Source organism: Megalopta genalis, chromosome 5 (assembly GCF_051020955.1).
Source record: "Megalopta genalis isolate 19385.01 chromosome 5, iyMegGena1_principal, whole genome shotgun sequence".
Lineage (NCBI taxonomy): Eukaryota > Metazoa > Arthropoda > Insecta > Hymenoptera > Halictidae > Megalopta > Megalopta genalis.
Window position 1 is genome coordinate 23,622,487 of NC_135017.1, and position 27,599 is coordinate 23,650,085.

General features: G+C 43.2%; 1 protein-coding gene across 9 annotated transcripts in view; it reads right to left on the reverse strand.

Annotated features, from left to right (window-relative positions):
- LOC143259440 (uncharacterized) overlaps nt 1-27,599 on the reverse strand; it is a 475,413-nt gene that overhangs the window by 373,882 nt on the left and 73,932 nt on the right. For 3 of the 9 annotated variants that reach the window (XM_076521695.1, XM_076521697.1, XM_076521696.1), the window contains exon 2: nt 18,595-18,735. The exons of the other annotated variants lie outside the window; for them this stretch is intronic. In XM_076521695.1, the coding sequence (XP_076377810.1) occupies nt 18,595-18,609 (15 nt within the window). In that variant the 5' untranslated portion in view covers nt 18,610-18,735. The remainder of the gene's footprint in view (nt 1-18,594; nt 18,736-27,599) is intronic. 9 annotated transcript variants of the gene reach the window in all.

A 27,599-nucleotide genomic window follows, 5' to 3' on the forward strand; every position in this document is an offset into this window, starting at 1 on the left:
AGATCCACGAGCCTCGAATTAGACCCGATCTATGGGTACACGAGCATTCCGAGATACCGGGGTTCGTGGCGGGAGGGGTAAAAAGGGAAAAACATATTACTGGAGGGATCAAAAGGAATGTATAAAACGGAATGATATCGGGTCTCCGATAGGTTGATAGCCCTGGCCACGGAACGCTCTCGGACACCGGCTCGTCGGCGAAAGGCGGAGAGCGCGCGATACCTACCGGGATCATTTCGCGTAGGATCGAATATTATGGTCGCTGATACCACGCGGAATAAATAAGCCCTGCTGGCCGCCCGTAACCCTACATTGAGATACAATTTGCGAGGCTGGAGAAAGTCGAAAAACGGAAACGACTGTCGCGACCGGTGCGGAGAACACCTATAAACGACGGGAATAAAGGTGCAACGATGGCCGGCGCGGCGCACGCGGACGCGCCGGATTGTATACGAGACGAGCCTCCTCGAACAGGTACGATTGTTAGTAAAACCATGGAACGTATGCTTTCTATAAAAACTCATAATGACAAGGCGCGAGGTATGCCACGTGAATTATAATACGGAGGGGCCCGCGGGAACGGTCTTTAGCAACAGGCGAAAATAACACGAGGCCTCGGCGAGAAATCTCGGAGATATGGGCATCATCGACGGTGATCCATGGCGTTGCTGAAACTTGAAACGCTCCGGCGATCCACGATCTGTCGGATTATTTGCCGGTCGCCTCGATGCCAGTCGATATTTATGGATTTTTATTTACGCCGACAACGGGCTGTATTTCGTTCGTGACTGACGTTGTCGCCGTTTCGCCGCGTTTAATCCTCTCTTGTTTCATGATTTTTCTTTACGGAGCCAGCTTTCGCCTTGGACTCGGCACGTTATGGAAATTTGTTGTCTGTAGAACGTTACCACGTAGTCGTTCGACGCGTTTATAAATGATTAAGAACGAAAAGTTAATAAATGTTGCTAGAAGTCGAGAGTTAGAAATGTTTCCGAGACTCAATTTTTCTTCCACAGATTTTAGGCTCGCTTTTAGGCTCTTGCACTACGATTTCTTTCGTACGTTAATTAACACCGATTTGTCGCTAATAAATTCGTACATTGAGACAGATCATTTATGTTTAATAATGTTCCTTGTATTTTATATTTTCATGTAAAGACGATCCACGCTTAATAGATCATGTCCCAAAGCCTTGTTAACGTCGAGTCCGACACGATATTATAGGTCAAGGTATCAGATCGCAGAGGGTGGTTCACGTAAATCATCGAAGAACAAATAAAATTCAATGAATATTCGCCGAGCGCACTTTTAACTTGCGTTCAACATCATAAATTTACCGAACGAATTCACGAGAAGCGAAATCGGGAAGAAACATCGTTCGCCGGGTCTAGAAAATTTTCCAAGTCGTGCCCCGGCTGCATAAATCTGGACTTCGACAGCGGGACACTGGCCAGGCCGTCCGAAAAAATGGCAGCCACGTTGCAGCTACCCTCCATCGACTGGACAATACGATAATCACGGCTGTTTCGACTTATCTGTCAGCCGTGCAGACTTTCTCCCGATCGTAACCCTTTTTTTTTAGCCCGGCTGCCTCAACCCTTTCTAATCCGTGGATTGCACTGCTTTCAGAACCGGAAGCCGACGACTTCCGAGGAACGCGGAAGGATTTACGACCGGGGACCGACAGTGAAAATATTTTTTCTCCACCGGCAGACCAAAAAAAATCGCCACCCGAGGCGAGACCAAGGGGTTGACCATCGGCCGCGGTCTACGGGAAACCAGAGAAAATCAACGGTGAAAAAAGGAGCACGCTGTAACCCTTTCGAGGCGAGGGATACCTGGACGGTAGCATCGATCGAGGCAAATCGCTGGAGAAAATGCAATTCTTCTCCCTTTCTCGGTAAAAAGAACAGAGAGAGAGAGAGAGAGAGAGAGAGGGAGAGAGAGAGAGATAGCAGCAGGAATACCTGTCAGGTATCTCGAGAGCCATTGAACCACTTGATACCGTTAGGTCACCAACCCTTCGCTCGTCTCCTTCTCTCCTTTTTGCTCCGGATCGCCATCAGCAACGCTACCGGAAGAATTTCTCACGAAACTTCTCGGGGGAAACTAGTTTCGAGAAGTTTCCACTCGGGAGCGGTGCTCCGGGCCCCCAAGTGCAATTCCGCCGATAAAACTTTCCGAGTTTTTAAATCTATTTCTTTGTACCGGCTCCGAAGGGGTGGGTCCGACGTTTTACGAGGAATCGCGAGAACGTGGCGGCGCTTCTGTCTCCATTAAAACAATTCCGTCGATCCGACGATTCTTTCTTCCCAGAGGTCGTTTCGTCTCTCGCTCCGGCCAAATATTTTCGCACTGTTTCAGTCGGAAATTATTTGTCAGATCAATTTTGTTAAATCATCGCCGAAGTTTTTTAAGATAAAGACACTTGCGTAGACTGATTGCTTCCGGATCGTATGGAAAGTTGCTTTTGAAAGACGATTTTTTGACGGTTAGAGTAAAAAGAAAATAATTTTGCACATTTTTCTGGTAGTTTTCAAACCTTATGCTCGCAAAAGTCCTGTTTTTTTATTGGCAAAATACTGAACCGAGTGCTTTTACGACGCCCTTACGAAACGAATTTTTCTTGAATAACGAAACAACTTTTCGAACGACTCAATGGAATTATTTTTTACCACGTGGACAAGAGAACATTTTATGCAATTGTTAGTGTAGGTGGTTAATTTTTAAGCATTTGTCGTGGCGGCATTGTTTTTATCTGATTGTTTTTATCTTATACTCAACACGAAGGGAAAGTTTCATTCATGATAGTTTCTACTTTATTTTATCGTATATTAATATGTACTTTATATATTATGATTAATCTTCTAAGCAGAATATAATTTATGAATTCATTTTCTTTGTATCGTTTAATACGTCACATTTAGTACATAAACATAAAAACTGATCTTTCTCATATAAGAATTCAATCTGCTTCGTTCGAAATCGTTCGTTATTTAATACAATCTTATAAAAATAAAATTGCGTCCATATCTGAAGCTCGCAATACATACAATATAGTAAAAAGAAAAGTACGTTCATATCTTATTCTTGAAATAGATACAATTTTGGAAAAAGTAATACGGAGTCCAATTTACGATCCAATTTCATTTTCACGATATCCAATAATCTGCAGCTCCGTTTTCTCAGAATAAAAAGATCATATTCCATCAGTATTACAAAATTACCGAGTTCAAATAATCAATTCCGAAAATCAAGTAGAGTCGGACTTTTCTCAAATGAATTCCTTGCTTATGTCATTTGAAATTTAAATTCGAAAGAGGTTTGGCGACAAAAATAGAATTACAATGCTGTCGAAATTACATAGTTCTGCCAAACGAAAGAAAGCAGTCGAAAGTAGTCCGTCGAATTTCTTTAAAATAAATTCCTCGAGAGAGAGAGAGAAATAAATTCGCACGAGAAGCTGCGGCGATCGGCGATGATGAATTTAGATCGCTAGAACAACGAAGGAACGCGGAAAGCAATAAATCGTCGACGGAGCGACGAGAGTCGAACGATCGCCGAGTCTCTCGGCTGGAATATTTCGCATATATCGTCGTCCTCTAAATCAGCCGGCGCGACGACAGTGTTTCATGCTGAACAGCAGTTCTTCTACGGCTACCGGGTAGCTATCCCGGTCGCGAGCTTTATTGCGGGACCAGTCCGAGACCTTTATGCCGCCTTATCGAACAGTTACGCGAGCACTTTTCCTCGCGGGGACTTGAAAAATTCCAGCAGCTTGCACGACACGCGGCCGGGAAAACGAGAATTTCCAGCAAACGTGAGGGGAACGCTTAAGAAAAAGTCGGCGACTCCTTCTCTCGCACCTGGACTCGGTTTCTGCACCAGGTAGCCTATGCCCGGTTCTCATTTATCCCCAAAAAACTCTAATTCAAAATTACGTGTCCTCTATCATTTTTCTACCTGCAATGCTGACTCTCTGTCAGATCTATTCGAACACCTTTTAAAACGCAATAAGTTTTTTAAAACTGGACTAAGTGGCTTGAATTTTTTTTTAAATGTTAAAGCAACTAATTTACTGTACGATTAAAATATATTCGTTTTATTTTGCTATTACTTGGAATGACGAAGAGAAATCTGCAGCCGGAACGAAAATGTAAAAAATGTGTTTTGTAGATATCGGTAACTTATGCGCGTACTGAAAATTTCATTGGAATCGGTGAAAAGATATATAAATAAATAAATAAATAAATAAAAAAGAAGAAACAAGAAATATAATATGATATACGATACGCTGCGAAAATTACTCTTTTAATCGTTTTTTTTTAAGTATAAGTGAATTTGATAACGTAAAAATTATTTTGCAACGTGTTAGAACAATTTTTAGTGACGCCTCAGTAACGCGTTGGAAGGTAGTTTTTCGATCTTCGATAATCTAATCGTGATCGCGATCCTATTCCATCCATTCTCGCTCCGAAATTAATTGGAGCAACGAATTAACCAGCGGTGTCGAGATCGGCGTGGTTTTCGATTTATTTTACGAACCGATCGGCTGCTGTAACATACCGTATAAATTTCTGTTCAATGCTCGAGTGCGTGAATTGCCCCATAAAAATGCGATTTGCATAAACCCGTACAAGGAGGTAGGCGAGAATTAACTTGTTGGCTGATTGCGGGGATTAACTCGGCCTAATCGCATTACCGGTCATATCTTTACGTTTCCAGCTACCGATCTTCGCAATCGCGTAAAACGCGATATTTACGGCGCTGTAAATCACTATAAATTGCGGCGAATTCGCGTAAATCGCAAACGCATCTCGCGGCTTGTCTAACCCGACGGTTTCTATAAAAATCCACCCCAATGGGGAAACTTTGTGCACTGGCTCGCAGAGGCAACGGTTAATTGGTCACCGATATTATTGGAACTTGCATCTTCTTGTGCTGTTCAGCGATTGAAAAAAAGCCGAATGCAATTACAAGATATCGTTACATACGAGACAGTTCCCAGAACCGTTACTCTTCGACGTTAAATATGCAACAGGACGCCGAACAACAACCACGCGATTCGTTCGTCGTCGTCGTCGTCGTCGTTGTCGTCTGGCGACCGCGAAACGGCTTATCACCGTCGAGTGATTAATTCCCCATCGCGCGAAAATAATTCCTTATCGAGCGGAATTCAATCAAGCCTGTGTCGCGTCTGTCGCCCCCGTTCCGGCCGTCGTCGTCGCCGTTAAAAACCGCCGCGTTTACGATCATGATGACCCACTAACCCTGAGATAAGGAAACGACGCCTCGCCGTTTGTTTTCTCGACTGCGAATCAATTTCAATATTTACAGATATGTACTTCGATTTTTCACTTCGTCCCCTATCGTTGCTTCTGTTGTAAAAACCGTGTTTCTGAACTTGGCATTCTGAACTCCCATTGAATTGCGGCTATCGAATGAATTCGTACATTTTTTGTGAGATAAACTAGAGTTACAATGTTAATGTTTTCCTTCGTAGAATGTAAAATATGATCAAGGCGAAATTAATTCCGCAGAACATCTGCTACAAGATTAAATTAATTCATGTTGCAGAAGGATCGAACGATTTTTACTTTACCGAAAGATCGAAGAAGTCGTGGTAGATTCAACCCTTCACCGAACTGTCAATTACTGTTAATTGTTGCGTCAAATATTGCGTATCTCCAAATTAGTAAACAAATTTATGTTGAAATATTGTAAACTCGACGAGTCGATGGAGGTTTGAATTTTCAAATAATTACGTAAGGATTGAGGCGAAGAAGATCAAAGTTGCGAATCGTTTTAGTGACTTCGTTACAATGTAAAAGATAAAATTAAATAAATGAAAGAATTGCTCATCAATTTCACCGAGATAAATCGAAGCAGCAGGTACAATGAAAACGACGAACGATATATTGAAGATATTAACACTGAACTTACCGATCATTAAAAATGATCGACGTGTGTCGCTGTGCCATTTTCACCATGATTCGTGCTCATATCTTGAAATTCAATTTCTGTGAAAAGCTCTTCATAGTTTCGATCATTTTAAAATGGAAGACATGAGCCGGTGATTTCGACTGGTAGTTTTAGTGTTAAATAAAATCCCGCCTCTCTATGCATATGATACGATAAAAAACGAAAGGAAGAAAGGTGAGTTTCCGGAAAGAAGAAGGAATGAAGCAATCCCCGAAAAAATCCACTGGCAAAACGAAGGAAAATAAAAATCGCCTTGCAATATCGCCGAGTAGAACCGCAGAGCCGTCGGGTTTGCCAGGTTCGGTCCGGTTTGCTCGGTCTTAAGCTCGCGAAAACGGTTCCCCGAAGAATTTTCACTTGGCAGAGCAGCGGTCGGTCGACAAGGGGGAGGCAGAAGAACGCAGAGGGAAGGCGACGAAAATTCTTGGCGGAGCCGTCGAATTCCCGAGAAACGGCCCCGTATAGGTCACGTTTGCTCGAGAGGATCCTTCGGATCTTGTACTTTGTGGAGATTGGAATGCACGATGGCCGTTTCCCCGCGTCTCCCCCTTTGGTTCGAACGGCACAAGTCCCCGCCCTTTTCGTGGCTTCCCGAGGAAAATGGGCTGCGCGCGCGAACACCGCCGCTCCGTCATTTTTGTTCTCGCGGATATGGAATTGACCCTGGCCGGGCTTTCTGCTTCGTGGCTATCCTCTGGGAAATGCGAGAGAGAGAGAGAGAGAGAGCCGACGTCTGCTCGCGAATCATGGCAACCGGCGAAACACGCCGCAGTCTCCTTCGCCGACGAAAAAGGGACGCGGCGATGAGCCCGACGGCTCCGACGGTTTCGACGGAACGAGATATTTCCGTCCCCCGGACGTACTTAGACGTTTCGCGCGCGTTATCCCGAGGGCAGCGCAACTCTCCCATTCCTCTCGCGTCTGCGTTACGTGTGTCTTTGTTTTGCGCCTCGCGTTCGCGTTCGCATCGCACCGACGCGACCAGCCGGCTCTCTTCCACATCGATCGCTATACCCGGCCTCGATTTTATCGGCGGCGTTCCGCACGTTTTCGGGAACGCCGGTTTTATTCGCAGACCCACGGCGATCTCTCCGTGACGACCGTCTGTCGTTCTCAAGATCGGCAAATTAGTCTGCCGTTCAATCGTTGCTGTTGCCAATTTTTCGTACAATGACGGGGTCGCCTCGATCATTTTAGTGCCGAGCAACGATATATCGTTGCTAGGTACACTCGAGAATATCTTGTTTTCTTAATATTTTTAATAAGCACCAGTTTTATATCGTAATTTATGTTCTTTTTGGAATTTTCCCTTACGCACGCGCAATTAAAATCCTGAAACAATTAACCCTGAAACGGTTAAGAACGCCTTTTCGAATGACTTGCAGCCTTCTGGGACGGTGGTTCTAAGATTTGTTTACACTTTAGTGTCCATTTATACTGTCGATTTTTATTCTAAACTGAAATATTGATTCATGGCTTGCTTGCAAACGTGTAGGTGCTTGGTGTGCACGATGGAGCAGTTCTCCATCGATTTTTGTTTAAGGCTAGAAAATGAATTCGTAGCTTGCTTACGTGGGCGCTTGTTGGTACGGTAGAACGGTCTTCCGTCGATTTTTATTCAAGACTAGAAAATGAATTCATAATTTGCTTGCATCGAGAAGCATCTGATGCAGTATTCTGTCGATTAGATAATTAATTCGTATCTTCCTTAATAATTATGATCACTTGACCGTCAAGTAGCTCAATTCTTTCGAAACATAGATCCTCGGTCGTATAATTAATTACTTACGATAATTATTACGATTGTTATACGATAATTGCGCGTTGTAAAATTGATCGAAAGCTCCTTACCGTTCTCGGACTAAAAATAGAGGACTCTGCATAATTTCCTCCGCCGATTTTTCTGCAGCCGGACGCCACCGAGAATGTCCCCAACGACGATTATATCTCTTCGACGTCTCCCGTCATAATTTCGGTGAAAAATTTAAAGACTGATTTATTTTACACACCCCGTGCCATCCACAAAGCTTAAATACAAGCGTCCAACGATTTAGAGTTTGTCGACACAGTGGAAACACCAAAGACGAATTAATGTAGCCGCGGACGGCTTAAAGTTTCCGTTTCGTCGATCATAAGCGGGCCATTTTTACCGTCGGCCGTCGCGAACGCGGTAGCTGCGTAAAACGTGTAAAGTTCCTTTTACCACGGCCCGTAACGTCCACGTCTATGCGAGTATATCTATTTATACGACCACCGCCTCCTGGAAACCGGCCTTTCCATTCACCGGAGACAGTAGCCGCGATTACCAATTTCCATGCGACACGGTGTCCGACGGATCGCGATGGTGGAACGCTGAACGCGACCATCTTCGCGACTTTCACATCTGAATGTTAATTCCTCGCAGCTCTCGACGATTATTCTATAATTTTACGTTGTAACTGGACTGCGGATTTTATGGATTTATAACGAAAACGAGGCGATCGAATGCAAAACGGTAAAAACATTTTATACACTTAAAAATACCGTTGAAATGTTTGCAAGTTACTAAAATGATCACGAAACGGAATAAATGTTTACGCAGCTCCGACGATTTTTATTTTGTATAAAAATCCGCAGTCTGGTTATAACAATTTGTGCACGAGCGAGAAATTTATGTAATCGTGCGTCGTTAAATTATACGGTGAAGCTTTAATGTTGGCAATGGATTATTCGAGCATACCTGGAGCCATGATTTCAGTCATCTCTCATTTTTGTGTAACGGAGGCAACGAATGAACTCGCATTGCACAGAAATTCGTTCGCCGAACAGCGCGAACAGTTGCGAATAATATAGAAAAATTAAAATATCGTCGCGCAAGATGGCTGTTCTTGTGACGCATGTCAAAAGTGCCATTTTCGTTTAGGCTAATTACTTTTGAGCGAAGTTCTTAACGAGAACTGCGAAGGTGTCAATAATTATTTGGCCGTAAAAAAGAGCGTGCGAAGGTTGGCGAAATAAAGTAAGAAGATCTTTTCTCCGCCGGCGTCTTTTTCACCATTTTTGGGGAACGGGCGAGCGTTAAGGGAAAAATCCGTGATCCAACTCGAAATATTCTCCGTTTCAGTTTGAGCGGCGAACAGAGATTCTTTCTCCGTCGAACGGACGAAGGGAAAATATGACTTTTGGCCATTCTCGCCCGTATCCGCATCACGAGTTTGACGAGCAAGCTTGTTTACGGGCCAATTCCGCGCGGATACAGGCCGCGCGAAATACTATTTTTTTCTCCGAGCATAAAGCTTCAAACTTGTGTTTTAGCCACCCCCGCTTCCGGTTTACTTCTCCACCGACGCGCTAGTTATTTTTTTTTCGTCCGAACACTGTTAACGGATGAATGAAAAATAGAAATTCCCTGGTAAATATCGTTGGTCTCGATACCGATTTGATCACTTTCAGCTGACGAATTGCGGTTCATTTCGTTCGGACAGTAATACTTCCACGTTGCCCTGTCATAAAATAAATATCAAATTAGGCACGGTCAATTGTAAATTAATTTTAACACAAAAGTAAACGGCTGGTGCATTGAACTGAAGAAACAGAAGAAACAACGTGAAAACCAATTGATCGTGCTTAGGAAGGAAACCAATAGCGTGCTTAAGGAAGGGTCAAAAAATGTTTTCGACGATCTAATATTGTTCTTTTATAAATTTTGTATATTTTATTTTTGCATTAATAGGTAATCTCGAACAGAAAACTAACATAAAATAAAGATAATATACGTGCATACAAAATGTCCCACCCTTAAACCTTCTATTACCTTCCTATACCTAGGGTTAATACCGAGAGTATAGATATTAATTAAAAAGCAAGTGAAAGTAATATTTATAAAGTACAACAACTGAAAATTTGTTCCCCTTTAAAAACAAATAACTAATCGTATTTCCAGCTTCCAGGAATCCATTTCAAATAAAACGAGCTCAAACTAAAATGTTCCTATTGTCTCGGGTTTTACGGTCACCGAAAACTGTTGATGAAGAATCAATAGCCTCTTGTCCATTAGAAACCCCGACGGATCTACAAGCACCATAGAGCAGAAACTACGCTCATTCGCAGCCACGTTCGACGCCTCTAAACACAAAGGTCGTTCCCCATCGTCCGAGGCCCCATAAAAACTTCGCCGAATTCGGTCGAACCTATCACACGTTCCCGCAAAAGCATCGTCTCCGTCCAGCTACGTCCGGCTGTCGATCTATCGCGGATATTTTCAATTTAAGAACCGGAAAGATAATTTCCCCTGTGTTGCCGGGCACGTTGTTATTCGACACGGTGCCCGGGACCGTCGCTTTCCCATCCGTGTCGGCGTCATACGTGACGGCTGGGGTAATGAAGAAAAGCGTATCGCCATCGCGGACGTATAAACCCCCGCAGAACCCACCCCCATTTTGCGCGCGACGCATATTGTCTTCCACGACTGGTTCGCGCGTGTGTGCACGCAGCTCGACTTTTTCATTGGCCCGCTGCCGATCTCCTAGAAATCCCACTCTAATAAATTATTTCGCGAGAATCCTTCAGAGAAATTCGCCCCAATGAAAAATTTGATAAAAGCTCGGAAGATATTCTACTACTCCTTGCCGATTATTTTAGCCGTGTCAGTTTCTGAGAGGCTTGCGAGCGAGTATAGGCTAAAGTGTCGCAAATATTCCGCTATTCTTCGCGAATTATTTCGGCTAATCCTTGCGAAATATCTGAGAAAAAATCAGGCAAATCCGAAGAAAATATTGCGTTACGTTTCGTCAATTGTTTCAGCTCTGACATTTTGAAACAGGCTTGCGAGAAGAGCAGAAGATGGGCAGAAGCATTGCAAATCTTCCGTTACTATTTGTCAATTATTTTCAGTATTAAGGCTTATTAATGTTTGCGAAATGTCTAAGCAAAAATTAGGCAGAAGTGCAGAAAATATTGTGCCACGTTTCGGTAATTATTTTAAATCGGACACATTGATAGAGGCTGACGAAGAGAACAGTCAAAAATTGGTCAAAAATTACAGAATATATTCTGTCACTTTCTGTCAATTATTTCAGCACATTGAATGATGTTCGCGAAAAAAATATATGCTACAATTCTGCGTTACCTTTTGTTAATTATTTCAGCCGATGCACATCGAATGAGGTTTGCGAGAAATCCAGGAATGCATGCAGGAATATTTGCAAGATGAAATGTCGAGAAAATTATTTAAAATTATTTAAAATTATCTGCGGTCTTGAAGTAAATTCGTAGACCGGGAAATAACTGAATACCCCCGTGCATCGATGTTTAATGAATTCGTAGAGATCGATCCGGCGTCATTTCGGCGTGCACTGACAGTAAGCGTCCATCCCGCTTATGGTCGGTGAGCCGTGCGTGTCGGTGTATCCGTTTCCGTGTGTAAATACGGCCGGTTTCGTTCGGAACAAGTAACCGTGCTGCCGCCCGGCTAGACCACGTTCGCAGCCGTCTCTGTACAGTACACACATACACGTATATCGGCGTCAGCAGGGGATCCGTGCTGCCATTTTATCCAAACGTGATCTCAGCCAAATACGAAAATTCGTACGTGGCCGCAGTGTATACGAGCGGCTCGTTCGATATTTTCCTGAGAAGAAACCGACCGAGCGAAGCCAGATATCAGCTCGTGGGCGGATGTCAGGTAGGAAATATGACGAGTTAGTGCTGGTATCCGACTGCCCACGCTGATAACGTCCCTCCCTCATCGCCCGTGTTACTCCAGGAGAGCTCGACCTCCCCGCAGAGGGGAGCCTAACCGGCAAAGAGGGAGGATAAACTCGCCGGATCCTCGCTCGATCGATCCGATTTCACCGGATATATTGTACACCGTTCTTTTTCCTCTTTGTTTCGCGCTGCTTGATCAACCACGCTGCAACAGGATCCCAATGACACCCGAGAACCCTTTCAGGGAGGATGGCTCCGAAGAACCCTCGATTACTCTCGATTTTATTCCTCCGGATCGAGATGTGCTTTCCGTTCACGCTGTCCGTCGACAAAAGGTTACACTTAGCGCTTAATATTCCTTCGTCCTGTTTTCACGTTCAATAATTACTAGACCGCGAATTTGATTATTTATGAGAAAAATCAGAAAGCCAAATGCAAAACTGTGAAAACGATCTCGAAGAGTTTCGAAATACTGTTGCATTATTACTAACCTATTAAAATTATTTAGGAAAGAAATTCGCGTCTACGTAGCAGACTATATCTTGTAATTAATACAAACAGTTTTAATTTTGTATAAAAATCCGCGGTCTACTAATTACATATGCATATTCTGTATCATTATATTTACATATAAGCATTTCTCGTATTGTCAGCCATTGCCGGCAATATTTGTTCTCTGTTTGTAAAAAAGAGTTCCTCACTCTTATATGCGCATGAATAAATTGAGATAAATATTAAAACTGATTGAACACAAAAGAAGAACTGACTAATTGGTGACCAGAGAGTAATAGCAGATCATCGAACAGAATCGATCGCTTGAATCGCAACGGTCAGGTGCCACTGGTAATTCATTTTGTTTCTCAATCACTCGGTAACATCTCGAAAATAATGGAATTTCTGTCACGGGCGCATAAAACCTCCGGTTATAAAGACAATATATCCCTTTCTGGAGCCTGCGAGCCCGTCGTTTCCGATCGCAATGTTTTCTGGGACCGCAGAAGAGCCCGGCTCGCCCAATCTTCATTAATGTATTTATTTGGTATCTCGGCGCAGCGCGCGCGCATAAAATCCGCAGTCTAATCACGATCCGCATTAGCCGCGATTTCGAGCAGTCTCTCTGCCGCGTAATGGAGTCCCTCGAATCTTAATCGAACCGCGGAGCAAGGGAATTAACGTTCCTAGGACGATCGTGATTCGAGGGAACCGGCTTCGATAAACATCAAAAGCCCCCCGTGTCTCGCCCCCCACCCTCGACCCCACGCCCCCGGTGGCTGCTCGCCATTCCCGAAATATTTCCGCGACGGTGCAACACGTAAAAAAGAATACACTGTACGGATTTAATTAAGTTTAATTAAAGGATTTTACCGGGAGGTCCGCGCGTCCGCTAGGCGTTTCTGGTCTAAAACCTTTTTTCTGCCGGTGGGCGCACGGGTGGGGGAAGAACGGGCGATCGTTTGATTAAAGGACAACTGCAACGAGGAACCTGGGTTCCTGGAAACCTTTGCGCCGCCGCGGTGACCATAAGCTACGAATTCTTCGGTGAACGTTGCGACAGACATCGAGAGGGTGGGAGCGGAGGGACGCACCGTGATTTCTCTTTATATTTTTGCCCCTTTCCCCCGCCGCTCTGTCTCACGCACTCGCTCTTTCCCTTTTTCTCTCTCTCTCTCTCTCTCTTTCTCTCTTAACCTGGCCGTTGCTCTCCGTCTCGCTCGTTACGAAAGCGACGTTCGAATTCCATCGGCACTTTGCGGTCCCGCCGTGTAATTAAGCCAGAGACCGAACACCGAGTGTTCCCCTCGGAAATTATTGAACGGCGTATTGAGTCCTCGAATCGCGTGTTATCGCGTTGTCGTACCTGTGGCCACCGCGGCGTGTCCATGTTCTCTCCGGCCGGGTATCATGTTCGGAATTCGAGAGAGTTACATTTTGCTCATATACGTGTACCCCGGACGCCACGCTGCCGCTGCCTGTCCGCGGCGTCTCTTTCGGCCGGGACCCGCGTGTCCTTCCTCGTCCCGGTTTATCGAGACGCGATAAAAATTTACACAAAGACGAACTGTTATTCCCGGCCGAAATTCTTGCGTCTCTTAACGGGACTCCACGCGAAAACGTGTCCTGACCCGATCGCGAGATGCAGCTCGAATGAAACACGACGCTGTGGATTATCTTCGGCTTTGACCTCGCTGAGAGCTTTCGACACGTGAACTCGGCTCGTTTTACTTCGCGGAGTGGTCCCGAGGGTTTTGTCAGGGCGATTTGTGACGGATCCTTGTGTCCTGAAGTGTGACAAGTAGGGCGCGAATTATCGTTTGTTTATTTATTCATGTGCGCGGGTAAAACAATTCCCTCGTTGCAGAAAAGGAGGTAAAAGGAAAGAGATTTTATATAGCCGTCGAACGAGTAGAATAAAAATGATTGAATGTATATTTATGTATGCACTATGTTGTTTTTTAAATGTTTACTTTAAGGGTTTCTACGCTTACTTAACCAGTTGCCTCTTGCAATCTTTTTGAGAAGCGTGTAAGTTACGGTAATTATACTGTATAAGTTCGATTTTCTTCATATTTTGTACGAATGCAATAATTTTATAGAATATATAATTTAATAAAGAATATCAAAGTGCGTATCCCTCTTAATCATTTAGCTGTTTTTCACGAGCATACTCGTTATCAAGAAATGGCAACAGTTTGTGTTATAACAAGTATACTCGAATGCAAGAAAAATCTTTGATCGATTTGAAAGTTTCAATGAGAGGCACTAACAAAGTTTGCGTAATTGAGAATATCGAAGTTTGGAAGTCAGTAAAATGAGGAAATAGAAGCATCTTCGTTCTGATGAGTTTCGTATCTAGTTATCGAATAATCTGATAAGAATATCGGGATCTTCCGGTGTGTCGATCCATCGCGATAACACCGCCATCTGGCTGAATATCGCGAAACTGGGGACACTATGGCTACCGAGGGATCGTGGGCTGGCATATGCCGATGAGGACATCCATTATGGAGTTTCAGAGATGAACGGAATTTTATGCATGAAGAAAGTCGATGTGTTCGACAGCGAGCTTAGAAATCTTTAGGAAATCTCTGAATTTATAATTTCCTCGTTTTAAGCTGCAAAGAAACGCAAACAAAATAATTCCTTGGATAAAATGGAACCTCAGAAATCGAAACGAAATATTCAGAATTATTTAGCTGGGTTAATTGCAAATTTTCTGTCTCTGCCAGATGACATAGCTTCTATTGAAATATTTGTATGCATTTTGAGCTTAAATCGCGGCTTTGGTACAAACATAAAATTTTCAGCGTTCCGATTTTATGACACTGACCAGGAAACTGTGAAGTAGTGAATCAGAAATGATTATTACTTTTCAGAATGATTTTTGTTCAATTCTGAAACATATGAAACGAAGAATTAGCAAGCAATTTCTCATCTACCATTTGCGACTTTTGATTATTTCATGCGTGGAATAAATGTGGTCAATACTGACGCAAATTTTGCAACTTCCGGATCGAATGTTTCACCAAAAATGTTCAGAAAATTATAGCGACCCCTTTCCCTTGATTTTTCAGGACGCCGACCCACGGTTCATCGACCGCCCGAAAATCTCTCTCGATTTGAACTTGATTCGTATTTGGCTCGAATGTGACGTCAACGCCGATTGTGCCCTCGAAAGAACCGCGATAGAATATTATTTAAGCGACAGAACCCGTCCAGCGTGAAGCAGTAAATACTATTTCTTGCTCCGGCTGTGTCTCGTTTTGTTCGTTAGCCGTTGGATCGCGCGACTGGGATCAGAAATTATGGGATTATGGTTCGTACGGATCGAGGTCTGCATCGCTGTAACTTACTCCTTCGAATCTTTCGAGGTACGCGCTCACTTTCGAACACTGTACTCGGGAACATCGATAAAACCAGGTCGAGAGGTGCACATTTTTTTCCATTGTCAATTCCACGGTAAAATAACTGTCTTTCCTTTATTCCAAATCGGTAACAGATTTGCGCAACACACGCCTTCTGTTTGTGCGAAGAAATCAATATTTCTGCATCGGCCTGTCAGACCGATGAATTTTTAGTAACTTCTCATTGATTCAAAGTTGAAGTAAACTTCCCAGTCGACTATAAAAACTCGCAGTTTATTTCTCAGCCAAAGAAAAGTATATTTGTTGGCGTATTTATTTACATATTTTTTATAATATAAGCAAATTTATCGTTCGCATTTTATAATCATTCTATCATTATCATTACCATAATAACGATTATTATTATAATTATTACTAGTATTAACGGGAGTTAGGCCATTATTATTATATATATTAGACTACATTATTATTAGTAGTATTTAGTAGAATTATTATGTTGAATTTTTGTAGAGAAATTGAAAGGGCATTTGACCCGTCGGCACCAAATAAATTTCCTAAGCAATCAGCGATGTCAAAAATCGCCAGATCACTGTTCCAAAAATACAATCAACGTGTTCCCTATTCGACAAAGTTCAAGATCGCAGGAGGTCTCCATAATTAACGTACCGCCCGTTAAAAAAAGGTTAACGATGCATCGTTAAATCATCGTACCACTTCACGAGTTTACGTAAATTGCAGACTCGTTACTCAATCGAAGGATCTTCTTAACGAGGGTCGAAAACGAGAGCTGCAGTCGTCTGACATCGCAGAGGGCGTATGTCACCATGTCCGCGCGTTATGAATTATGCATTCGGCTCGAAAAAGCCGGTCTGGAGACAATGGGGCCGGGTTTCGCGGAAGATTTATTATTTATATCGGCCGGCTCATTGCGATTCCGTGTTAAACGTCGCCACGATGTTCCAGAATGTGGACGTCGGCCGAGCAAAGTTCGGTGCATCCCGTTTATACATATTTATGGCGGCCTTTCGGCAGACCACGTCGAGTAAAACGATGGGAAACGAAGAAAATCGCGGTGATCGCGTTTAACGCACCGAAACACCGCGCCGTAAATATCCGCGGAATCGCTGGATCGCATGTGATAGCGACTGTTGCCTCGAAAACAACACGGGAGGAAACAATGTTGTCTTGTCCCGGCAGCGAAATTATCTCTGCGAACGGGACAGGGCTCGCCAATTACGAACGCAGTGGCCGCGATTTGTTTTTGAACGAGAACACGAACTGATTGACTCGTTAATTCGCGATTCTTCCTTTCGATGAAATTCACCCACAAGAATTTTCGTAGGTGTATGTGTGCGTGCGTAAATCTCATGTTAATGCAAGCTCTGATTTCACGCCAAAAATGCAAGGGTTACTTTGAAGCGCTGTAACTTTGCGGGAAAAAATCGCAGCCGAGTTTCTTTCTTTTTAAATTAAAGAGGAATGATCAAACTTCATTCGACAGAATACGGCATGCGCGAGAAAAATTTTATATAGTCCGTGTATTTCGTCAAAGTCGGCAATTTTCAATACGACCACTCATCGCATTTCAATACGGCCTCATATTTAAAGGGTTACAGTGGTGAGGGTGCATCAAACTGCAAACGCAGAAACATTATCTTGATATAGAGGTTTCAAGCTTTAATCTAAAAAAATAAAGGCATCGATAAATTCGTAATTCTACGCAAACAGAGATTGCGAACAGATAATTGCGAATCGCGGCGACGCTGTTCGTAGTTTGCGAAACGCAGCGTTCTCGCTGAAACACTGGCCAAGGAATAATTTGTATGCCGTCGCATTTGATATTCGAGGAATTTATGTTCGTCGGTTTTCGGGATCCCGCAGCTTCAACAACCGTTTTCGCGTTACTAAAAATAATGCCTCGATCCCGCGAGAAGTTCGAAAACGTCGAGTCATTGACGAGCATCGGAGACAGTAGATATAAATGTAAATCAGCCTTGCACTTGTCCCGGGAGACGATTCCCATGCAGATCGAGGGTGCACGGAGTCAAAACCGTCGGTCGAATTCACGGAAACGTTGTCACCGGCGTCGCACAGTCCTCTCGAAATTCTAAAAAATGCCGGCCATTAGGCTCCGTCGGAAATCGATTGCCCGGCGGGACAAGTCCGTTACGAGAAACGAATACTTTCCCGGGAATTCCGCGACGAGTTCAGCGGGCAAAGATGTCGTCCACGGATCGCCGATAGAGAGGATCACGTCGCGATCGTCCGCCGGAATAACGTATACGCCGCGACGGACGCGTTTATGGCATTCTTCGCCGTGGAAGAAAACGCACGAGCGTTTCGCGGCGGGGGTAAAGCCGCGGGTTAATAAAGATCGGTAGTCTAGCGGCCGATTATTCCAAATGCCCGGTCCTTAATTAAGTAAGCCGCGGAGGACGAGCCATAACGCGAGCCACGAGGGAGCAGTATGTTAATGCACGCCGCGGAAAGTTATAGGAATGTCCGTTTCGTTATGGAGTTGCGAGTTCTTAATTAAAACGACGTCCGCCGAGTCACCGATCAGAATTCAGCGTAATCTTAATTAAAAACGCCCCAAAACGTTCCGCCTGCGCCCTGTCAACTAACTTCTAAGCAGGGGTGCACGGAACCCGTCGACCCATTCGTTGCGTTACGTTCGGCAATCACGAGGCCGCGCAAGGATCTGGGCCAATTAACGACAAAACGTGGGTAAACAGAGTTCGCCGGTACATTACACAAGTAGACCGCGGATTTTATGCGTTCACGATAAAAATCGAACAGCTGCAATTTCGAACAGCGGCGAATTAAAAGAACAGCCGAACGATTCCGATACGCCATTCTCAACTTATTGAAATCATTAAAGAAAGATAGGAGTTCCCGATTAACTCCTGTTTCTCGCAACAGACGCGGAACGTTTATATTTCGCACGAAAGATCCACGGCTTAATTATATCAGTTTCCAGAGAACGGAAACCACGATGAGTCGTTGGATATAATATATAAAAAAGAATCGCGAACGAAATTAAGAATCAAAAATGGATCCTTACCACTCGCGCGTGCATCTCCTCGTCAATTTCTAGTTAGAACAATTAACTCCAAAACAGAATCGGCGAACGGAGGGTCCCCAAAAATCGATCTTATCTTCGCTAGCCGACGAAGTTTGCCCGAGGATCCAGAACTGTGATCCGCTGGAAAACGGAAGTAAAGGGATCAGAAGCGGCCCGGGGATATTCGGACAGTTTTTGAAATAAAAGGGGACTGTGCCGTGCGGAGGGGGATGGCCACCCTCCGGCAATTTACAAGGCGTTAGTTTTACGGGCCAGAGGACAAAGTGTTTCTTCCGTGATAAGTGCTGCAATGGACGGGCAGACTGTGCCCGTCGTTAGGGATAGGTAGAGGCGGCGCGGGCGAAAAGAGGAGACCGCTTCTGCGGTTGGACGGTTTCCTGGTGGGGGTATATACTGCCTCGTAAACCACGATCATTGCTTTATTACGTGCTCCCCGATGTGTACCCGCTAATTGTTAGGTGCGAACACATTTATAGGCAGCTCTCGCGCTCGTCTATTTCTTCGGAGGCACCCCTCTCGGGACGGAGGACCGCGAGGACCGTGTTACTCGTTTATCGATGCCAAACAATGTGACGATCATCGCGCCGCTTAATCGACCGTTGAGTTGCATTGTCTGCAGTTCTTGCGAATTTACGACGAGTTTCATTCTTTTTTCTTCTATGATCAGTGAGATTTTTTTTTTAGAGTACAGAACGTGATATTTAAAGTAATAGAACCGGTGACCAATTACTGTGCCTTTGCTTTATTTTCGGGCATAATTAAATTTATATTTATTGAATAATACGTATTCAATTTTTTAACTCAAAAATGAACATAATAAAAGAATAGGAAAGTTTAATAAGAATAAAGTTTAATAAGTTTAATATTAATATTCGATGAATATAAAGTCAATTATGCCCGAAAACAAACAAAAGACACAGCAATTGGTCACCCAACAGTAATCGGCTCCACAGGATTGTGCTGTGATATTTTTCACAGAACAATCGTAGCACGACATATTGGAAATACTTTGGTTCTTTGTCAAAGGAGAGTGCTTAATTGTCCGCAGAAACGCGAGCGGTCGCGCGCAATATTTTTCGTTAATGACAGGGTCGTTGACTTTCATCGATCCTCGAGCGTTTATCGAACGCGTAACATTTTCCGCTTACGGACACGGTGTACGGCACCTGTTACAACGCATAATCCAAGTTTTATGTCGGCGGCGATGGCCTATCTCGGCTCTTAATTGGTCACCGGATGGCCCATTAAGCGGCGAGTGTTTTATAGACACGGTGTGCTGTCGAGACGCCTCGAAAATCCCGTCGATTCAGTATTTAATTCCTCGCGGCGTTTTCATTGTCTAGCCACGTTAAACAATCGATCCTCAAGATTCGGTTCTCTTGCATTAATTCGCATTCTGCCGAAATAATCAGCGTCCAATAATTTATTTTACCCAACCCAATAGTTGTTTAACTCTGAAATACCTGCAATAATTGATAAAATATTTATACGGTACAATTTTTTCTAGACGCTAGTCACTGAAAATCCAAAGGGTTTGAGAAAGTCATAACTTGTTCATTTCCAATCGTTGTCATTTTCTGATTTTTTTGTAGGTTGTAGAGCATCGCTTGGAAATTAAAATGGCTACGTACGATGTCCAGCAACGTTCCCTATCCCGATGAAAAATCAACGATTAAAGCTCGAAGAAAACATCGACAACATTTTACTGTCAAAGTACCTCTTAGCCACAACATAAACAAGTCGAACGAACATGCGGTTGTGAAAGTTATACTTCTTTTGTATCGTTCAGTAATTCAGTGGTCACCCAGTACTCACAGTGCGAAGTACATTTCAAACGTACCGAACGCATTAACGCACGAGGAAACTTCACTTGTCCTGCAAGTTCCGATAGACGTTTACGACGGCTGATTCTCGAGAGGAATCGGTTAAGAAATTATTATTCCGAACGAAACGAACGAAGGAACTGCAGCGGACAGTTGTGCTCGGCCATCTCGAAAATAATCGACGCGAGCACGAAATCGCAAACGCCGGGTCCGTTAGCTGCTCCGTCCGGCTCCTGGCCGCGAGTTACACGTTTTTATTACACGGTAGCAAACTCGTAAATATCCCTCGGTGACAAGTGCTCGATCGCGGCGGCGGAGGAGGAGGCGGCGGGGGTAGTCCGAGAAGATATCGTTAATTGGGGTACGAGCGGAGAACGCTCGCGACGAACCACCGCGGCGCGGCGCGGCGCGGCTGGCCCCGGAGATATACAATGATGTAGCAATATCTCTGATGGCAGCGAACATCTACATTTTATATGCTACGTGGCTCGAGTGTCTGACTGGGTGCCACCCCCTCGCCCCACCTCCGCGAACCTCCTCGAGCCATCTGCTCAATAAATTAGGTTGGCCCGAACCTGGTCTCTCCGCGCACGCCTCGAACCACGGAGAAGGACGGAGACGGGGGATGAAGAGAGAGAAGGAGAGAAGAAGCGAACGAGAGAAAGAGAGAGAGAGTGAGAGAAAGCGAACAAGAGAGGAAGAGAATATGAGAGAAGGGGAGAAAAAGAGAAAGAGATTCGAGCGTTGAAGAAAGAGGGAGAGAAACGAGAACGCGAGAGAGCAAGGAAGGAGGTCGACGAAGGAAGACAGCGGATGAGGACAGAGAATGAAGAGGATGCAGGAATAAGAGACGAAGAGGATCGAGTAGGAGGAAGATCACGGAACGGTCTCAGACAAAAATAAATGAACAGCCGGCCGACAGAAAATCCACTCTCGGTCTGAAAACGATGCTCCCTACCATCTTGCTCCTCCATGATCCCCTTCCTCCTTCAGCTGTCCGTCCCACCAACCTCCTCTACCACCGGCAAAACCGGAGTTCGATGCCACCGAGTCGATGTCGTCCAAGAAATACATTTTAGCTATGAAGTCGTCTTCGTCCTCGTCATCGCGAATGGTGCTGCTGGACTAGCGGCGACTCGTTTCAAGGGGATGCTGCCTGATAGACAGCGACCCGAAGAGGATCTCGCAGAAACTCTTCAGCCGTCTCTCTCTCTCTCTCTCTCTCTCTCTCGTTCTTGCTCTCTCTTTGCCAGCGGGAATAAAAAGGCAACAGCCAGACCCGGTCTGTCTTTCTCTCTTCAGCTCTCTTCATTTTTCTCGAAGCCCCGGATGGTATGCGCCCCGAACCCCGGTTTTTCAGCCCCGTTCCTCCCCGCGTAAGCCACGATCTTCCCGCAGACGCGACGCTGTCACCGGTATACGGGTGCAAACATGATTTAGAGTAATGTCCCGGGGCGGGGAATAAAATCCGCGGGCCTGATACCGAACAAATAACTCGGGATACTGGAGCTTCTGCCTTTAGGCAGTCGCGGCGCGCACGTTTTCTGACTTGACTTTAAATTATCCGTTTTTGGTGGATCCACCGAATCGAGCGAGCGTCATGCGCGCGGCGTCTCTCTGCGAAGAAAAATTAATGCACGTTCGGATATATCTGTGCTGTCGCTATACACTCGAGTGAAGAACTTATGTTTACCTATGTTGCGTAAGTTGTCATATATGTTCCTTTCGCAGGGAATTTTTATCGTAATTCTGTTAATGTTCGATTACGCATATTTCGCCTGACCACTTGCTTGATTAACCCTTTGCACTCAAGTGGTGACTCTGAGGCACCACTAAAATTTGTTACATCACGTTTTAAGATAATTTTTATACCAACAAAGTTTTAAGATTTAAAAAATTGTTAAGAGTGTAATTGTTGTGTGACTCCCAAGAGTCAATTTGATATGCATAAAATGCATTTTGCCATATAAAATAAAAACATTATAAGTCAGAAAAATAATTTTATGTTTACAGTTAAAATAGCTTCGAGTGCAAAGAGTTAATATTTATAGTATATATAAGAAGAATATGGTCTTTCTGCCTAATCCTTTCTCTTTCCTAGGGTACACGATATTAAAGAGCTGCAAACATTTTCGTAGATATAACATGGGGTGCTTTGTTCAAAATATTGTTATGCTGCCTATACTGAAATAAATAATAAAAAGGGATTGCTTTATCAATTCTTACAGATTTTTAGAGACTGCTTGACATTTTTGCACCTTCTTCGAAACATGCTTCTGTTATTTCAAATATGAGATAAAAGATATGGTCGAAGCGATTCCTTTATTAAATCTTGCAAATTGTTACAGTTTACTTAAGACGTGTACATGTGTAACAGCAAGAACTTCTTCGAAACTTGCTTATGTTATCCATATTAACCCTCAAACGGCGGAATTCAGGCCCCTTTTAACTCAGAATGTTCAAATAGAGATTATTCTCAGTGATATTTCTATCAAGGAAGTTCGCCGTTCGAGTGTCGACACAAACGATCAAACCCTTACCCCAATTCCTCGAAAGACAAATCTTTCAAGAGATCTTCAAGTTCAAGGACTCCTTTTCGATCTATGTAAAATCTGCTCGTAGTGGGTCCAACGTTCCCAGCCATATATATATATTTTTCTCGTTACATCCCCGACTCCGATGGGAAGTTTAAACTGCCGTTCTAAAACTCTAGTGTCCCGCCACCAATTTCTCAAGCTCCCAAATGGCCGCCCACCGCGCAGTGTTTAGAACAGTGCTAAGAACCCGACACAAGTGGCCCAGCGTCGTCCAATAATGCCGTGGCAGCTTAGTCAACGTCGCAGTTTGGTTTATTTCACTGTCGATTACTCGAAGCGAGCGTTCGACAAAAGTGTGACAGGAACCGTCCCTCGGTTAGCCGACGATTCCCATCGCGGTGAAACGACGCTCTCCAACTACTTCTCCGCCGGGCGCGAATACATACATCAATGGAAACGCTAGAATATACCGCTTTAGGTCGTCGTAAAGCTATAAGCTCGCGGTCCAATAGCGGCCACCTGTTGGCGCGAAACATTAACCCATTTACCACCTTCCCTCATAAAGGTAGATAACTGCTACCCTTGAAACGTGCCCCGCTGCCTACGACCGCGACCTATTTAACATTTCAAATGGCCGTGCCGTGGCTCGTTACGGACCCGGAGGATCCGTTGGAGACGCGGCAGCATCCCCCGGCACTGTCACGGGGGCTGGTTGTCCTGCAAATGACAGGGAACGATCGATAGCGGCACGTGGACCACAACTGACAGGAAACGGATAAGTAGCGCCGCGAATTTTATGCACTCGTGACAAAAATAAGTAGATCAAATGCAGGACGGTGTAATCACTCGAAGAATTTCAAAGCACCGGTTGTATCGCGTACAGCCGATTCAAATTATTAAGTGAAATAAATGTCAGCGTAGCTCTTGTACGCAATTCAACTCATGCATGCAATTCTTATTTTGCATAAAAGTTCGCTGCCTATTGTTCTTTCCGAGATAGGAAGACAGAAATTTATGGTGCAGTTAATTTATAAGGTATTTGCATGTTCTTTTATTACTTTTTGTTTCATATTAAATTCATTCTATTTCGTGTGAAATCATTGTATTCGGTAATAACTAGATCGCCGAGTTTTGTGCAAAATAAAAATTCTCTGTCATCATTTGCAAGGAATAGAGGCAAGTGCACTCTTCTTTGAATCATCGTAATAGATTAGAAATAATACATTGACGGCTCAAATTGCTTTCAACCTTTGCAGTATTTTAAATTGTAACTAAAACCAATTTTACCATAAATACACAGTGTGGATTTTAATGTGGATAATAACTGTGCTGTATATGTTTGTACATACAATATATACAATATATTATATATTTATAGAATATATACAATATATTATATATTTATAGAATATATACAATATATTATATATTTATAGAATATATACAATATATTATATATTTGCATATATTGTATATACAATATGTACGGTAATATATACAATATCAATATCAATGTACCCTATAACGAATGGATACTATAACGAACGAAATTCTAGAACGAATTAGTCAATTATAATATATTCCACTGTAGATCGTTTTAAAGTATGAATAATTTGCGTGCTGTGTAATGAGACCAGCAATATTGAACGTATTAACGCGATTTTGAATGACTGTGCTGTGTCAGCAACGACTGCAAGAGTCCTCATTTAAGCAACGATCCTGCGAAAACTGATTAGACCGTGTAAATGTAGATCAAGTTATAAAACAGCTGTGAATTCCAGATGTTTAAAGAGCATCGAACAGGACAGCGTCTTGGAAAAAAAAATTGTTCTAGTGGGCAGAGTGATTGACAGGCTCGTAAAAATTCTTTGCACTCGGAATCCGTACGGAAGCGAACAATAGAAACCGTCGAGAGCGGTCGAACAATACCGACTCCGAAATAGCGACATTCCCTCGACCGGTGAAAGGGTCGTTTACCTTATTACACAATTCTCGCAACACCAGTCCCCGGCGACAATCCCGTCATAAATAATCCGTGGGACTTTAATACGACCATACACCTCGGAATAGAAGAAACGAGTCGATAGTATAATTACAGGCTCCGGTTGTCGACCAGCTCGGACCATTTCACTTTCAGCGACCTGGTCTGGGTTAGGTTCCAGAATGCCGGATCTATCGGGTCGCATGAGATTAATAATCGAGCGGATAAAGCGGCCACGCCGGAGAAATAATAATCGGATAGATCGGCGCGAGATCCGCTCAAGTTTCTAATTTAATCGATGCTTAAATTTGGAATTTCGACAGCGGTTTAAGGGCGCAGCGGTTTACGAAACTTAGTCGTCGGCTTAGCTATTGAAAAATTCCAGGAAGAGATCGGAGGACACCGAGTTCTTTGAAGTCAGACTTGAAAGAAGTCTTTGACGAAGATCGGTAATGGGTAAACCGAGGGCGCGATAAAAGTTTCGGCACAGATAAGGGCGTAAATTGGGTTAAGAAAGGTCCGATCGTTGTAACCGAGTCAAGAAGCCGTTGAAACTTGAAGAGCTATACAGTTCTGCAGCGAATCGTTTATTTACGAGTAAGCTAGTCGGCTCAATCATCTCGTCCGTATTGATTCTACGGAAGAAGAATGAATCAGCCCTCTCACTAGCTGCAGGAACAATTACCCTGTCCACGTTCCATCGACAACGAACTTCCTCTTGCTAAACTCGAGCGACCCTCAATGCAGCTGGCTCTCTATTACTTAAATAATTAAACACTGCGGGCAATTACTTCAAATACAGCAAGCGTTATTAGCTGGTACTCTAGTTTCTACCCTAGTTCGCAGGATCCGACATCTTGGCCCACGGTATAAAGTCTCGATCAGTGGCTCAATCGATATCCTTGGCCTCCGGATAGGCTACAGAACTTTGGCGAACTTCCTCCACTTAAACTTCCATGCAGCGCACGAAGTTGCTGCCAGCAGAATGTAATTTTGAGAATCCAGTTCGCAAACAATTTCGTTCTGCTTAAACCTGCTTGAATATTTCTGGACCCACGTGCATGCCTGAAGCAGGTTTTATTTATTAGGTTTTTCTCGATACGATCTGTAATTATTAGACGGCGGATCTTTATGGGAAATAAAATTTGTTCGTGTCACTTTAGAATTAATAATAATAATAATATTTATCTGATCAACGGGAGAAAGAAAGTGCAGAAGAAAGAAAAGAGGTGATGCAATAAAAGAGATGATACAATAGAAGATAAAGTAAATGATCAAGATATTTAAATAATGTGAAAACGGAGAAAATAAAAGAGAATACTGCGGAAATCAAATAGAAAGTTATTCCTGTCTTTGATCATTTTAATTGAACCGAAGAGAACATCCTGGCATTCCTAATTTCATTTCAGCTCCATGCCATTGTAAATTGCAGGTGCGTAATTTTGACAGAATTGCATAAAATCCGCAGTCTGATAATTATGCACACTTCTGATTCTAAATCTTTTGTTTAGTTGTTTCAAATCGATGTATCATGAATTATGAGCGCACAAGTCATTGTACAATATAATCTCAATGGCATTTTCAAACATAGTTGCAGATCAATGCAAAAGTTTGATGATTATATCCATCGTCTATCAGATTGTTAGCTAAAATTTGGAAATTGAAAAATCGTTCTTAGTCGAATGAAGATTTTTCGATGAAAACAAAGTGGTTGAACTCAGACCAATATAATCATTTTAAATAATCCTATAAAATTGCTAAAATCTTAAAGAAATCGTCAAAATTCGCAGGCCAAATTAGTTCAATTCTCTCAACAAATTCAAACTGAAAATTCCAATTTCTCTGGATCCTGGTGTATCATGGATCCTCGCCAGATTTTCAAGGACTGACGAAACCATTGGTCATTGCAAAATTAGGTGAAGCTGTTACCATTGAAAAAATCAAAATTATTATTGCTGAGTTAATATAGCTACTCTATAATATCCAAAAAATTGTTATAATCTCAAAAAAAGTTATAAAAATTTCCAGATAAAACCAGTTCAATTCTCTCAACAAATTCAAGTCGAAAATTCAAATTTCTTTGGATCCTAGTATATTATGAATTCTCGCCAGATTTCCAAGGACTGACATAACCAGGATTAGTTAAAACTGGTCATTGCAAAATTAGGCGAAGCTATTACCATTGAAAAAAGCAAAATAACTATTACTGAGTTAATACAGCTACTCCATAAAATCCGAAAAATTGCTACAGTCTCAGAAAAAGTTACAAAAATCTCCAGACGAAACCAGTCCAATTCTCCGAAAAAATTCAAGCCGAAAATTCAAATTTCTTTGGATCCTAGTATATTATGAATCCTCGCCAGATTTCCAAGGACTGACGACACCAGGATTAGTTACAACTGGTCATTGCAAAATTAGGCGAAGCTGTTACCATTGAAAAAAGCAAAATTATTATTGCTGAGCTAATACAGCTACTCCATAAAATCCGAAAAAATTGCTACAGTCTCAAAAAAAGTTATAAAAATCTCCAGACGAAACCAGTTCAATTCCCCGAACAAATTCAAGGCGAGCATTCGAATTTCTTTGGATCCCGGTGATCCTGGCCGGATTGTCAATCCTGCTCGAGGATTAGCGGGAACTGGT